Source organism: Castanea sativa, chromosome 12, assembly GCF_040712315.1.
Source record: "Castanea sativa cultivar Marrone di Chiusa Pesio chromosome 12, ASM4071231v1".
Classification (NCBI taxonomy): Eukaryota; Viridiplantae; Streptophyta; class Magnoliopsida; order Fagales; family Fagaceae; genus Castanea; species Castanea sativa.
Window position 1 is genome coordinate 20,587,999 of NC_134024.1, and position 16,534 is coordinate 20,604,532.

At 35.4% G+C, this 16,534-nt stretch overlaps 1 protein-coding gene across 2 annotated transcripts; it reads left to right on the plus strand.

Annotated features, from left to right (window-relative positions):
* The first annotated feature begins 7,983 nt into the window (after window positions 1-7,983).
* On the plus strand, window positions 7,984-15,835 carry LOC142619132 (uncharacterized). 2 transcript variants are annotated; one of them, XM_075792201.1, is made up of 11 exons: window positions 7,984-8,155; window positions 8,987-9,042; window positions 10,410-10,534; window positions 10,621-10,715; window positions 11,505-11,710; window positions 12,568-12,756; window positions 12,838-13,038; window positions 14,324-14,477; window positions 14,579-14,642; window positions 15,368-15,433; window positions 15,519-15,835. In XM_075792201.1, exons 1-11 carry the CDS (start codon window positions 8,054-8,056, stop codon window positions 15,593-15,595), a joined length of 1,335 nt encoding a protein of 444 aa, XP_075648316.1. In that variant the 5' UTR covers window positions 7,984-8,053; the 3' UTR covers window positions 15,596-15,835. The 2 variants fall into 2 exon arrangements, with proteins under 2 accessions (XP_075648316.1, XP_075648317.1); XM_075792202.1 differs by having other exon boundaries at window positions 8,016-8,155; window positions 10,460-10,534.
* Window positions 15,836-16,534: the final 699 nt, after the last annotated feature.

The following is a 16,534-nucleotide window of genomic DNA, read 5'->3' on the forward strand; positions in this document are numbered from 1 at the left end:
CTAAGAAATAACACTTAAGTAATGTGCCTAAGTTTTGCCCATTTGGTAATGCTCATTTCTCTCACATTTATGATCAGTCTTATTATGAATTTAATTAGTGAAATACATCGTAATTGTGAGAAAAATAAGTATCATGTCACTATATATATATTCCGAAAATATCTAATCATTTCTATATAAAAAACACTATATATTTGTGTCAACCATTATTGAAGGGCAACATGTTTTTACTTTAGCATTAACCACTCACCACCCAAGTAATGTTAGAACAACATGAAATTGCACAAATTTTGCTACAACTTGCTACGGAGTCCAAATCTTCTGTCCCACTTTTCCTACTCTACTCTATACTCCACCAATAAAAACTTAACACGTGTTCACCTAATTAATTAAATACTATCATTATTGACTTATTAATGCTACCGTTATTAATTAATAGTAGTATTTAATTAATTAGGTGAACACGTATCAAGTTTTTATTGGAGTATAGAGTGGAGCAGGAAAAGTGGGACAGAAGATTTGGACTCCTTGCTACGTGGCAAATTGTAAGCGATAGAAGTGAGACAAAAGTTGTACAACTTTACTTGTTCCTAGCCACCCCCAACAAGTTTGTAAAAATGTTGGGGATATTTGGGGACTAGCATAGTAAGGGGATAGAATATAGTAAATTAACACATGTTTGAAAGGTTTTAGCAAACTAGCGTCTCGAGTTTTAGAAACTCGAGATCTATATAAAAACTCGATACTTAAAGACTCGTTTTGTACTTGATGAGTTGGACACTATTGTGCCACATAGATCTCAAGTCTTAAAGACTCGATTTCTACAAAGCGAAACCAATTCTTTAAGACTCGATTTGCTTCAGGAAATATGGTTATGTCACATAGATCTCGAGTCTATAAGACTCGATATTTAATTAAAATATACTTGGATCTCGAGTCTTATAGACTTGATTTTTGTTGGGCAAAATTGTATAAAATACAGATACGCATCTACACTCACACATAACTCTCACCCATAACACTCACACTTCTCACACCACATTGTCTTTGATCTCACACCACATTGCCACTCTCTGTCACTGCTCCTCCCTCTCAACAAATTTACATCTCAGGTAAGGGTTTTGATTTGATTGTCATTGTAGTTGGGTATTATTTGTGGGGTGTGGGTTAAAGAGTTTGACTATTTAGATACTTGAGAAAATATTTAATGGCATTTCTGGGATAACTAATTTAGGTTGAGGATTTTGTTGTAAATGGTTTGTGTTTTCATCAAATTGTTCTTGTGTGAGTAACTCTTGTGACTCACTACAATTAGTGAGTGTTTCTTGCTTCAAGATTGACATAGTGAAAAAGAACAAATATTTGACTATGTGAAAGTGAAATATATTGATCTTTGTAATGCAAACAGTTTTCTGCATTCAAGTTTATTATAGTTGCTCACCCTATAGAGGGAGTTGGTGGGTTGAACCAGAGCTTGAGCTCGCCCTATTAGTGGAGGGCCAGAGGGGCCACCAGGCTAAGAGGCCTTTGGCATAGATGAGATGATTCTTAATCTTTGATAGGCTTGATATTTGGTGAGCATGGTGGTTATGGGAAAAACAAATAAATTGAAAGGGGATTAGATGACATATTTCTCCAATTAGAAAATAATAGGTGGTGTAATGTTAACCGAAAAACACATCAAATGTAACTTGAATTTAAGCATATGATAAATAAGAAAAGTTGGGTTTAATTCCTAGGAGTGGGTCCAAAGGGCTCTGCCTAGATGAGGATCCACTTCATCAAAAAACTATAATAAAAGTTGGGTCTTAGAAGCCGTGGTTACACCAAGTGACTATATTCTCTCTATAGCTATGGCAAGTGGTTACAATTTCCTTGCGCTAACTAACTGTCCTTTATTAAAGACTTGAACAAATTATATAGTTTTGATGTTGTTTTTTTTTTCTTGTATTATTTGGGAGGGGGGAGTGTGTTCACATTAAACCCTATTTTTAAAATGTGTTACTATCAACTAAAAATAACAAATGTTAACATAAGTTGTGAGTAAAATCTCTCTTAAAAAAATCCATGTGAAATTATAAGGCTTCTAATATGTAATGTATTTGTTTTGTACTTTGTGTAGTTTGACTAGATAAAATGTTTTTTAACTAACATAGTAACTTGACTCTAATAGGTTCACAATGATTGTAATTGATATAATCTTATACTACAGCGGTCCGCTTAAGAATGCCAATGTGAACAAGGGATTGCCATTTGAAGGGCCAAGTATAAAGTACAATTATACCCAAATTGATCGTAGGTTGAAAACCCTTGATGAATTGAAGATGATAGTTATGGAAAAATTGTGTGTGAATCCTACTGTGCGCAACCTACAAATTACTTATCATATGCCACATGCAGTCCTGAAGCACCGAATTTATTATAAGTACATGGCGATAGAAGCAGACAGACATATAAAGATCATGTTTGACAAGTTGGAGAGAATACCTAAAATAAGTGGTATTGAGTTGTACATACAGTTGGAACCACGTGCAGAAGTTAGTATCGAGGAAATCCAACAAACAACCACATGTTTACAAGTTACAGTTCCGGATGCTCAATATGAGTATTCTATACATCCAGAGGATGATGATGATGATGATAATGATGATGATGACGACTATGTTGATGAGACTGCCATTAACGATGAAGATTTCTAGATAGAGATGAGTATGAAGAGAGGATTGAACGAGGGGACTTTAAGAGGGACATTGAGGGAGACACTGATGACGATGAGATATTTAACCGTAGTGAACCTGATGCAAACAATGTTATTAGTGTCCAAAACATTACGAACACAATCTGCTACTCACTTCCTGCCTTGTTTTTAGCAAATACTTGGGCAAATATGATTGATCCTTCAAATATTGAGATACCATTTGTGTCTACTTGGAGAGAGGGGATGAATTTGTGCAAATAGTTGACTTTTGCCAATAAAGTGGAGGTGAAGCACACATTAACAATTTGTGCCCTCAAGAAAAACAAACATTTTCTAATAAGTAGGTCGACGAAGGTCAAACTTTGTGCAAAATGCGTGGATGAGTCCTGCAAGTAATATGTCGCGGCAGTCATGGAGCCCAATCTCCATGGACAATGGATGGTCATCGTATATGTGGGTCCTCACATGTGTATACCGCTTGGGTTGTAAAATGATGGTAGAATGATGAATTGTAATTTTATTGCATCAGACATCCTGGGCTGCCTACAGGTAGCAGCTTCAACAACACTAAATGGCTTTCAATCTGAAATAAAAAGGAACTAGTACAATCAAATTTGAGACATTTATATATCAATTACAGAATGTATATATTAGTACTTATTAATTGCTAATATTGGTAATATTCCAAATCCAAAGAAAGAAATCAATTGATTCTACGTTCATACATCTACTGAAGAAAAAAAAAAACAGGCAATAAAATCTAATTAGAACACATTACCATTATATCTAATTTAGCACTGTTGTGGTCAACATATTTTTGAGTGATTGGACGGTACAACGGTAATAGGCATGATTGCAGAGCATCTCACCAATCTGGGGAGGTGCATGACAAACTCGTTGTTGTCGAGTATCCCATTCTCGGATATACGATGCGTGTTCCTCCCTCCAATTTTTGTCCACCTTCCCATGCAAGTCTATTGTATGCAGTCTTGCACCGGTGTCAACATGGGCGGGCTCCTCCTGCGCCAACCCAAACTATCGAAGGACACGATTTGAGTGGTGTGTCTCTACTATGCAAAAACACACATGTGGCACCCTTGTCGTCCACATATCCCTCCCTGCAACGCAAAAGGCAGGAAGGTGGCCTAAGTCTGTCTTATATGGCTGTCACATAATCTACAATAGAAACAAAAAACAATTATGATAAAATCTTAAAATGTAAAACAAAATTCAATAACAAAATATGACTGTGAACATGCTCTAAAAAGTCAAGATGACAGTGAACATGGTCTAAAATGTGACAGTGAGGTCAAAATCTTTTTAATCACAAAAGTGAACATGGCCAAACAAAATTCACTCTCTTCAAATTGTGGTAAAATTGTAAATAATTTGTAGTTGATTGGAAAATAAGCCCCCTTAAGCCCTCACACCACCCACCCACCCCCCCCCCCCAAACATCACTAGACCCAAAGTAGACTTTCCAAAATGACAAGGACAAAGTTCAATTCTCAAAGCAGCTAATCTGGGAGCAAGATATTGTATAGCCGAGGTAGGGAAGTCCCAATTCTATCATTAAGCCAAAATTTTCTCCCCCTCCTCCCTTTTCATATTTGTCTGGAATTTAAATTTTGTTTGGAATTACAATTTTCCCAGAGCACTCATCTTAATCTAAGGTGATCCAGTTAAAGACTTGGGCAGGAATTGAGGTGCCTAGAATATTAATAAGTGGAAGAAGTTGTGTGCTAATATTAAATTCCGTGGAAGCTTGTTCTTGGTAGCCAAGGAGTCGAATATTTTTATTGTCTACTTCCCATCAGAATGCCTTTGGACTATCAATCTAGGGTGGAACTACATACTCTACGTAGGAAGAGATGACTATGGCTCTTAATTTGGGTTACAAGATGCTTTGTTTAGGAGTTGGGCCACTACATGTCTTTGACTCTTTGACAACGGATAATTTTTTTCATAGTAATAAATGATTCCTATAATTTTGAATTTGTATTTTTTTTTCTCTTTCACAAATGGTTTGACAGTTTGAGATATAAATATATTAATATATTATAGCAACAATTGGCAGGAAAATTTTCAAGTAAGCAATATTGATCGTGTAGTTAAAAAAATATGTAAAGGGGTAATGACATAGTATATATATTTTTTAATGATATGGAAACTTTTTTATTATTATCATTTTAAACAACTTTTTTCTGGATAATATGGTAGTTACAATGGTGAGTGGCACTCTTGATTTTCTTGATCAATTGAATTTGACTTCCTTTTTTTTCGAAACAAATAACAACAACAACAACAATAATAATAATAATGGTTATTGAGCATAACCAAACAGAATTTTTTTGTATATTATTGCCTGGCCCTGTTGTATTCTAACTAATTGCTCACGATAGTAAACCAACGCCATGTTGAATGGCCTATTCTTCGGGCTTGGCACCCACACCCACCTACAGTTACGAGCGAATAACATAAGATAAGATAATACCACTTAGTTACTAAGAAGAGTATTGTATGACACACTGAATATCATGAAAATACTTACTTAAATGCAAGTGGAGCTTTTGGTCATGGGCCATAATCACATCCAGGTGAGGGCTCTATCTTCGGGCACAAGAATGGGAACCTCGCCCATGCCCAATACTGGACCAATTGCAACGCCCCACCAATTTGCGAATGATCTTTATGGCTTGCCCAACACAACTCTCTGTACAACCATATTAGGCAAGCACTACACCAACTATACTGTGGCAAATCACGAAGGTTTCGCAAGAATTCCAAGAAAATCAGATGCACCTTATCTCCCGACTTGTCCACAAAAATCGTATCCCCTAGTAGCGCTAAAATATAGCACCGAGCATACTGATGTATCTAAATTTTCGTTGTATCATGAGGCAGTGGCTCTGCAATGCGCTTAACAATGCGGCTGATGAGAATTCTTTGCCCCACCAAAGTTTTCTTGTCATTCTCTAGAACTTGAAAACCAAGCAACTCCGCTCATGGAATCCTCCAATCACCCCCACCAGTCGACCCAACCAAGACCTCACCATTTATAAGAAGTCCCAAAATGACCTCCACATCTTGCAGGGTGATTGACATCTTACTATGTGGAACAGGAAACGTATAGGTCTCTGGCCGCCATCGCTCAACTAGAGCTGATATTAGGCCATGATTGATCTCTCTAGACGGGGCCCTAAACAATTCTTCTAGCCCCACCAACTTGATAATGTCTATCACCCAATTGTCCAGCATCGATATCTTTGCCATCTCCTTAGAGCGACCACGGCAATCAAGTGGGCCTGGGTCCTACAAAATCAATAAAAATTATAGTAGTTGTTAGAACTAGATATAAAACTTTGAAGAACTTGCTAAAAGTCAAAGATAACGTAAAAATTAAAGTGGTTGTTAGAACTAGATATTTCACCCCGCCACACCAAATGTCAGTTGATCGATGATTTGGTTGTTGCGTCAACACTAGAGTATTTATGAGATCAAGGCGCACGATCTCTGGCTCCTCACCGATCCAAGGGTCCATACTGCAATGAGTGCTGCTGTGAGATCATTAATATTGTGAGGGCAAATAACTTGTTGTCATTATGTAACACTAGTCATAGACATAGACTGAAAAATAAATAAAAAAATAAAAAAACTTGGCTTTATGTTTTTTGGAAAAAAATAAAAAATAAACTTGGCTTTATATGTACACATAATACAGTACATATACAGGAGTACCTAACAAATGTAGACTTCTAAGTTGCATGATACTCTCTTCTTGAAAGCAATTAGGTTGGCGATGAATTTCGCTAACACATGGTTCTGTATCTACTTCATCATATAGAATATGCAATTTCTAGCTAATTGCTAAATGTGAGACAAAACAATCACAGCATACTTTCTGATTCCCTCACTTTTCAGCGATGACCACCGACAGACTTAACCAAGAGAAGGTAAATTCTTGTAAGCAAATACTATCTTGCAATTTTCAGATGAAATGCATGATGATTCTACTTCATGCCTTTTAAAACAGCATATGACATAAATAACCTCTTTTGTCCAAACAGGAAATTGGTTTCAGATTTATGTTCCTATAGCTTACATCACTTCAGAATCCCCACAATTGTATCCCAGGTGAACATTATGTGCCGACGCTACTTGCAGCAAGCAATTCGTTTTCTTCTTTAATTTAATCCACATTTACAATTTCACAAAAAAAGAAAAAAAAAAATGTAGTACATAGATAAATATTGTGTTCCCTATTTTTCTTTAGTGTCCCTCAGATAAAATTTTTTTTTCCTTCTTTAATTGGGAACAATCAAGATCGTTCTAGAATATAATTTTTCATTATGGGCATTTCATTCAAAATCTTTTGTTTGTGTTTTATATAAGATGAGTGAACTTGAAGACAAACTTGAACGAAGATCATTGACAATACCTTAAAGGAGGATTTTGACTGAGGGTCTTCGGGCCGTCAATGAGAGGAGCATCTTTGTTAAAGTGAGTGAGCGTCTCCGGTGAAACAATGTTTGAATGTGTGACTGCCGGTGTCTGAAGGACGTTTGAAGAATGAGTGTTTAAGGGTGAGAGTGAGCGATTTGGGTGGGTTTCGGTGTCTAAAGGAGGATAGATTTGGGTGTCTGCTAGTGAGTGGGAGAGTGACAGATTTGCGTGTGTGAGAGGGAGTTTGGGTTTGAAAGCTTAAGAGTGACAAGCTTGAGAGTGACGAGTGTCTGAGAGTGAGAGTGAGAGTGAGGAGTGTCTGAGAGTGAGTGTTTGAAAGGGAGAGTGACGAGTGAGGTCTAGATTTTAGGTTTTAAGTGGTCAGAAAACGAGTTTATGTAACTCAAGTTTTAAAGTGAGTTTTATATACTTGATATCTACGTGGAAAATTTTGGAAAAATTTGTCCACGCCCTAAATCGAGTATTAGAAGCTTGAATTTTACATTGATCTCAAGTTTTTAAAATTTGAGATGTTAGTTTTTCACATTGTTTCTAACAAAATTGTTAGCAACGTAAGATTAAATGGAAAAAAAAAATTCAAAAATGTTTCTAAGCATTTTCCTTCGAAATGTGCTACGTCCATAACATTTTTACAACAAATCATAGGTGGTTAGTTGTTATTGGTTCAAATTTGAACCTAACACTAAGATTACTTTTTTGCCCCAATAATAACAACCAGTAACATCCTGCCACTTAAGATTTGTTGTAAAAATATTGTGGACATATCATTTCTCTTTTCGTTTTCCTTTTGTGTCATATTTCTTTGGTTCATGCAGAGGGTGTGACGTGATATTCATTTGCTTCGTTCGCATCACTGATCGTAAGCTATAAAAGACTGAGATAAAGGGAAGGATGATGAGGAATCTAGTTCTTAAACGATTCCTCCATAGCTCAACCTCACTCACTCGCTCCTCCTCCTCAACATCCAACCCTTTCTTGCCCTCCTCCCGATGCGTCAGCTCCTCTCTCTCTCTCTCTCTCTCTCTCTCTCTCTCTTTTAGTTTGTTATTATTATTATTATTATATGTACACCTGTGTGTTATATGAATTTTATTCCATTTCATCTGTCTCTGGAAATGTTGTTTTTCTTTTTGTTATTTGATAATTGTTGTTTTTTTTTTTCGATATTATTGCAAGATTTCATGTTGGAAGCTGAAATTTGTACATGATAGATGATTCTTTATTGATTCTGTTGATTTTTTTTTTTTCCTGGTTTCTGGGATATGGGTCTGCTGTACTGAGCTGTATAAATACGTATTTGTTTGGTTGGATTGATGTGAGTGAGTGAGATTATAGAAATGTAAGTTTAGGGTCTTGTGTTGTTTAGTTAGATTAATGTGAATGGGTTTGCAATTGAGTGAAATAAAAATGGTTTCTTTATGAAAATATTAGCATAGAGAAGGAAACTGTGAAGCTACAGTTATTTACAATACAATATGAGTAATGGGCATAGTTCCCATAAGGAGATTAAAGAGTCTCGTGCAGTGGATTTTTGGAGAAAATAGATTATGAGTGTTTTGGAAGGGTTTTTTGAAAGTGGATAAGGTTATAAATGCTGTGGGATTGGAGACAGTTAAGGTTTCAAACAAATGTTTGATATGATGTCTTGAAGATTAGATGTAATAAAATGGCAATACTGACAGGCACTTAAATGTTGCATCGCACATGTTTGACTGATGTTCTTGATATTTTATCCCGATTTTCTTTTATTTTTTGTCGACCAAACATAAATAGAACTAGTACTAGACATCATCTGACAATCTCTTTACTATTGGGGTTTTGCAGAATGCAGTTTCTGCCCCACTTGCTGAGGAGAAAGCTGAAACAGTTGTGTTTCCAAGGTGATCCTTAGCCTGATGACCTTAAGATTATAATAGATACTCTGCTGAAATTAGCCTTGAGTTTGTATTTTTTGCAAAAGACAAGTGCCAATGTGGTATGCCATGTGTGTTTGTGCTACCTTGTGTGTGCACCTTTGTTTGTAAACCCTTGTTAGAGTACTTATATAATACTGTGTTGGGATCATTAGCTGTGACACACGATAATTTAGAGGGTGAAGTGTGGAGAGGGTTTAGCTGATAGACCATCAATGACTTGTAACATTTGCCTGAAATTCCTGCTTGACAGAAAGAGCTTACCCGATATAATTTATTTATAACTGTCAGTGAATCCTACCTAATATGATTGCTCTTTTACTGCATCATTCATTTGGCTGATAGACCATCTATGACTATCATCTGTCTGGAACTCCTGATTGATAGACAAACCTAGTCTAATGTAATTGCTTTTATAGCAGTCATTGAATCCTCATCTTATCCATTGTGATGAGCTTTGCAAGCATCAACCTGAATAAGATAGCATTTTACCATATAAGATCAATTTTTTTCTAATATTGTTGAATATTTTGAGGCTTGATGCAATTCCTAATCTTTTTGTTAATGTCATGGATCCCATCTTTCTTGATAGCATTAGATTGGTTTGGTTGGATTCTCCACATTAAAAAAAAAAAAAAGGGTTCTGTTGGTATTGTAACTTGTAAGTTTTGGCAGCAAAATCCCTTCTTGAGTATATGAGGGAATTTGCAATTACTCATTTTGGTCTTTAGAAGGACCTCTGAGAAAATTGGTTACCATATCAGTAAAAGATGCACAAAAATTTGAAAGCACAAACATAAATTGAGATCAACGTGTATGGAAGAAAATTTAATTAAGATTTTTTGTTGGTAATTACACATGCACCCAGTGAGTTTTGATCCCACCAACTCACCCTACATCTTGCATTTTACAAGGGGAGGAGGCGTCATTTGAACTAGATCTCATTGACAATAATTTTATTATGATTAATAATCAGAAATGCTGTAGAACAAGATCATTCCTCGCTGTAGCGACTTAGAGGAAAGTGAAGGCGCATATATCAACCAGATTAGGGTGACATTGATATTTGCATTGGGATGGAATTAGTGAAATACCTTGAGGAGGTTTTAACTATTTATAGAACATTCTCACTATGTTTCCTCTTTCTTTGTTGACATGGAGTGTCATAGGCTTTTTGGTTAATGGGTGTGTTAGACTTTTAGCTATGTGATTTCACTTGTGTAGTTAAATTGTTAGGTAACAAACTCTATGGTGTGTAAACACTGTCAGATACACTATGTAGGTTATGGGATTTGCAATCTTTGTATATGTTCCTCAAGCCTTCTTAAATGCAGGGTGGGCCCTGGATTTTCTTATGGTCTTAACTGGGCTTTGGCCAGAAAAGGCGTAATTGTGAAGGATAAAGCTTTTCTAAATTTGAACTATTCTGAACTACAAAAAAGGGGTGCAACCATTGCAGGTTGTATTTTCACATATTAATTTCTAAAACTGTTTATTTTATTCCTTTATATTGACTGCTATGATTTTCCCCATTTTTCTTGTTAGAGTCCTTGTCAGGATTTCCTGTTTATGTTAGAGGAAGTGTTGTTGGAGGATCTTCAGAAATTTCCAAGGCAGATTTTAGCAAACTTTTGAAACAGGCATGTTTTAGCTTTTGACATTGATGTCCTCTTTTCTTTCTTGTCACACTCTATCATTAAGTTTATGTTGTTTATACTTACATTTATATGACATGGACATAATTTTGAAGAATATCAAGAAGTTGTATAAGTTTGTTAGAATGTGATTTTTTTCTTGTTGCATATTATTCAATTTGCAAGGAATTGCTACCTTGAAAATAATATTCTTAGAGAATTTTCAACTTCAGTTCTTTAAATATTTATAGTGGTATCCACCAAGGAATATGCCCACTCAAAACTGTTTCTCTCTCTCTCTCTCTTTCCCTCTCTCTCTCTGAGGAGGAGGAGGTATCCAAAGTTGATTTTTCCAAGTTTGTTATAGGTAATTTGTGATAACTGCATTTATAATTTCTGAATAATTCCAGAGAGATTGCATCTCATTTGAACAATAAGTTTGGGTTCATTTACTAATGATCAATGGATCATCACTTTATTTCTGAAGTACCAAGAAGTGCAATCACCTTGCAGAATTTTTCTTTTTTGTACTCTTCTATCCTGTAATGTACTGGTGATTTGGCAATAGAAGTCTCCATGGTTTTTTGTAAGAATTGTTCTTCTATATGGAAGAAAGATATTTATAGCACTGCCTATTTAATTATAATCAGTCTAGCACCATTTGCACCTTCCTGGTTTACTCTAGTCTCGGATGATAGTGTACAGAAAAAGTGTATTCTCCATATCATGCATGCTCCTTCTCAGAATAGTGCTCAATATTTATCTGATTTCCCTTTTATTACTTGGTTTTAGCAGGTTACAAGTCACATATCATCCATCTCAGATGTTTTTGTTCATGATGGGGCTATTGGCTCATCACCAAAATGTGATGCAAAAGTTCGTGTAATAAGTGATAGTCCTGCTGCTGTATTATCACTGTCAAATGTTCTTTGGAAGACTACAATACGTGCGGTTTCACATGATTCTTGTCCTTTGACTGTTTATGTTGCCTCCGCTATAAGGTACTTACTACCACTTTCTATTCATGCTTTATCTAACTCTAATAGGTCTCAAATGCCTAAAAGTATAAGCCCTATACTTTAAGCTTTGTAATGCAAAATGCATGATCTTGCCTAGGAGAATGCTTGGGTATGCCTAGTCTGATTTTTGAAACAGAGTTAATGGGAATCTAAATCTTATTGATTTTAAGTGCTTCCTTAGTAATTGAAAATATTTTGATATTTTGATATTCTGAAGTCTGAAATTGAATTTTCATTTTACATATTGCATGCCTATTTTTTTTATATAAATAAAATGTGTTTGGTAAATTAGGTAGAAACATATTGCATGCCTATTTAAAGGCTCCAGAAACTTATTTTCCAAGTAAAAATATTCCTAAATTGATCTTACACTACCTTAATATGACTCTAATTTGACTAGGAAAGCATTAAATTCACCAAAAATCAAAGAGTAATAGCCCTAAACCTAAAATAAAGAAAATTACATAAAAATGAAAACTCATATCTTGTATTACATCAGGAATCTATTGACTGTCAAGTCTTACAACTCTTCTTTTTTTCAACCTTTAGTAAACGTCCTTTTTAAAAATTATAAAAAAATAAAAAATCTTCCATGTGTCACTACTGGTGATGCAGGAGGCCATGGGAATTGTGCTTCATCCACTGTTCTTCTTGTTGACAAATTCATGGTCCCAACATACATGGGATATGATAGCTTCCCAGTTGTGTTAATCCAAAGCTCACCAATATTGATTTTGACTATTCAGCTTCATTAGTAATTTTCATCTAATAAATGTTGTTAACTTATCAAAAACACCTACCTACTTTTGTTAATCCAATTTTGGTGTTTGACCATGCAGTGCAGGGGTGGGGGACACTATTGGTCTGGGATCTCAAGGAACTAGGGGATTTATAGCTGCTGATATTGAGCGATCATCACTCGTTTTATGTGGTAAAGCATTCTCAGATACAAATGGAATTAAAGAAGCACTAGCTGCCTTGTCTGGACCAGTAATATCTGCACGGGGAGGCCTTCCTCTATCTGCAAGGCAATGTTCTCCAATCTTTACACATTATTATAATTCTAGTTTTATGCATTCCTATTTACATCTGCAGTTGACAAATTTCAGGCTTCTAGTATCTGGTGATTCAGTGATTCTTTTGTTTGCATCCGAAGAAACCATTCAGAGGTGCACAGATTCCTTGGTGTCTGCAGATGCTGGTGTAATTCTTTCTTCTCAAGGTGTTGCACCATTTTTTCAAAGTGGAAAATCTAGTGGCTCGAATTTATTCAAGCTGCCAGCTGCTGTTATCCTTGGATCTTCTGATAGGTAACAAAACCATGTAAAGGTTCTTTAGTCCCTTTACTTAATGATATGGATAGGTCTATGAAATTCTTAATGGCTCCTGTCCAAATGATTTTTGCACAGTGCATATGTAACAAGGTAGTACATGATCAATAGCTGTGATGCAAAAGTTGTGGACCAGTTATGTAGAATGTGGGTCAGCTTAGACCAGTCATTATAATGGTTGTGTTCAACTGAAAATCAAAATTTGTAAAACTGATAGCACTAATGAAAGCTAGTTGGTCAAATTGAGCAGGCCGGGGCAGAGAACCATTTTCTATGTAAATAGAGCAAATACTATTACACACACTGCACTTGAGCAGTGGCGTTTAGCTAGGTGGTAAAGCATCATTGGTGTTGAGCTAGAGGCCTTAGTTGAAAATCTGCTTTCCTGCTAATTCACTAACGCTGGTTTTTACCCATTAAGGAAAAGGCATGTGGAAACACATGGCATGTGTTTCAAATTATTTTCTTCCTGCTGTTTTGTTGAAGAAGTACTGTTGATTGGATGGCATGGCTGTTTTTAACATGCACTCTTTAGATTTTTTGGTTTCCAGGGAACATTTTAAGGAAATCAATAACTACTTGGATAATTATAGTGAAACAACATCAATATCTGTGATTGTTGTCTCCTCTCCTCCAATTTATTACTAAAATGGAATGTGAGATTCAATCCCAGATCTCTAGAACAACCATCTAGAAAGGTTACTAGCATTTTATTTCATAATATCCTCTTCCCTGGAACAATTTTAATATTGCCAAATAACCCGTCTTCCCTACCATTAATCCAAATCATAGAGCCTTAAACCATAATCCCTACATCTATTATGATTGAAACCCACCTTTTAAAGGTCTAGATATTCTATATATGAGAAAGCCAATTTTTATCATTGATCTATGTCACTTCAGAAGAAATGATGTTAAAATCCCTAGCTTGTGTTTGTTAAGTCCAAATAAAGGATTGTGGAACTCTTGCTCGAGAAGATACTTGGTCCTCCTCTGATCCTAACGTCAATCATTCTTTGTTGGGTTAGAGGGCAGCCTAAAGGTGAATTACCCTTATTTGATAATGCTGAAGAAGAAGAATGAGGAAAAGTATGGGTGATTGGAGAAAGAAGAATGCAATATGCATGACCGGAAGTTCATCCAAATTGGAAATTCATCCAAATTTTCTGAAGTTATTGGAAATTCATCCAAATTTTCTTTCATGTTACTCCTCTTCCCTACCATACATTGGCCCATGTGTAATACCTCCTTTCTATTGAAGCAGTTCTGGAATCATCCCTTCTGTATCAAAGCTCTCTCCTGGCCAAGCAGCTTATCACTTCCTAGCAGGCTATCAAGACGGGAAGTTCACTCCTGCATACAGCAACGGTCCTTCATCTAGTGACCCGTTAGAACTTGCAAAGGCTCTTTTGTCCAAGGCAAATTCATTTAATGCATGCATATTGCCCAACTTAAATTAATATAATTGTATTTGCTTATGTTTATTTGGTCTAATTTATCTTTTAAAATCTTTCTCCAGTTGCAAGAGAACCAAATCTCATCCTTCCTGATTAATGTTAACGAGGGGGAAAAGAGTGTAAATGGTAAGTAAAGAACTGGCATTAATTCAACTGTTTCATTGATAGGAGTCAACCTTTTGAGAGTAACTGTCTAATCATCTTTGTAAACAACACCCCCCCTTTTTTTCCTGTTTCTCTTCTCTCCTAATATGATTACTGGTTCTAAGTGGTTTAGGTTTTTTTGTTTTTGTTTTCTGGGTCTTTGCCATCTGCCACCTTTCTAAGCAAAGTACAGATTCTTTTATTGTGGGAAGGGAAGGATATTGCATCTGTTGAAAGAAATAAGAGATGCAAATACTTTATACATTCCGTTTACAGTTATAAATGCCAAAACAAAAAGGAAAGATTATTTATCAAGGGGGGAAAAGAAGAATACAAGGACAGGCATGTGGCTATACTGTAATTTTGTACAGCGCCTCAGAAATATTATTGTCTAACTTCCCATCTTTCTTGTTGTGGTCAGACATCCCCAAGGGATTAGATAGTTGTAGGTTTGTATCAATTAATGCTGTCTGCTCCAAGATCTTTATTATTTTTAACATAGCATGATTCTCTTACCCTTTTAATACATAAAGAACATTATGACATTGTTACTACAAAATGAATATAGACCCTGCTTTGCTGAAGTCCTTACCTTTTCTTCTCTTTCGTTTTCCATTCAACCAACTTTCTGGTAATCGATTTTACTTGAATTAGATTATTTAGCACAGGTACTTGTTTTAATGTGGTGTCATTTGTTAAATTTTCAGGCAAGGATCTTGTTAAGTTAGTGGAATCAACTCTGTCCAAGAACATCCCCCCATTTGAAGTGAAAGGTAGCTCTTTGTTGCTTCTCTTCCCCTCCCTTTAAATTGTTAGGGAACTCTTACTTGATGGATTAATTCATAATATCTTTATCAGGTGGAGATCTTCAAGGCAAGTACAAGAGCTTTTTATCTGGCAAATTTCAAGAAATACCTGAGGAATTCTCATTCTGATAAAGTAACCCTTTTGTCTGTGTATCTCTTGCTTTTGTCATTACACTGAACACAGTATAACAATGTAACCTCTTGTCATGTAGATATTATACCTCTGATCATGTATATGAGTTTGTGCTCTCACATAGTTTGAGAAATTCTCTTTCTTTCCCTCCTGAACGTACTTTCAACGACTGAAGAATGTAAAAAACTTTCCTTCCACGACTCATTTCCAATGCGAACTCTCTTTTTTTCTTTTTCTTTTTTTTTCCCTATCTTGTTATAACTTAATTCAAAAAACTTTATTTACTACATTTCCTTCAATTTGGACTAAATTGAATTAACGGATTATATATTTTATGGACACATTTATCCCTCAATTCATTGTTTCTTTTCTTGGTAATCAAACACAGGTACACAACCTAACTTCAATTTTCATATTCAAATCCCTATACTCTTATCACTTACCAAGAGCAGTGGCGGCTCTATAGAAATTTAGAAATTTTATCTAGAGGGTTCATTAAGGAATATAAGTTAAAACAAAATTTAATTAAAATAAAACTTGACTATATCAAGTTACTAACCAAAAAAAAAAAAAATACAAATGCATAAAGTTTTACAATTTCTTTCTACACCACCACACACCCTTGGTGCAATGGTACTCTATAAGTATAAGTGTTTGTGAGGTGTGAAAGGTAAGGGTCAGGGTTCAAGTCTCCAGGAGTGAACTATCTTTACACTTAGATTAAAATAAAGTAGAATTTCTATCTTGCATATAAAATATAGAAGAAGAAAAAAACAATTTCTTTCTACAAGTTTTAATATTTTGAATCATTACAAACCTTCTGTATTTCCTAAAAATTAAATTATATAAAGTTTATCATATTTATACAATTCATGCATATATTCGCACACATCACAATTCATACAAAAAAATTATTAAAAAAAATGTTCATAATC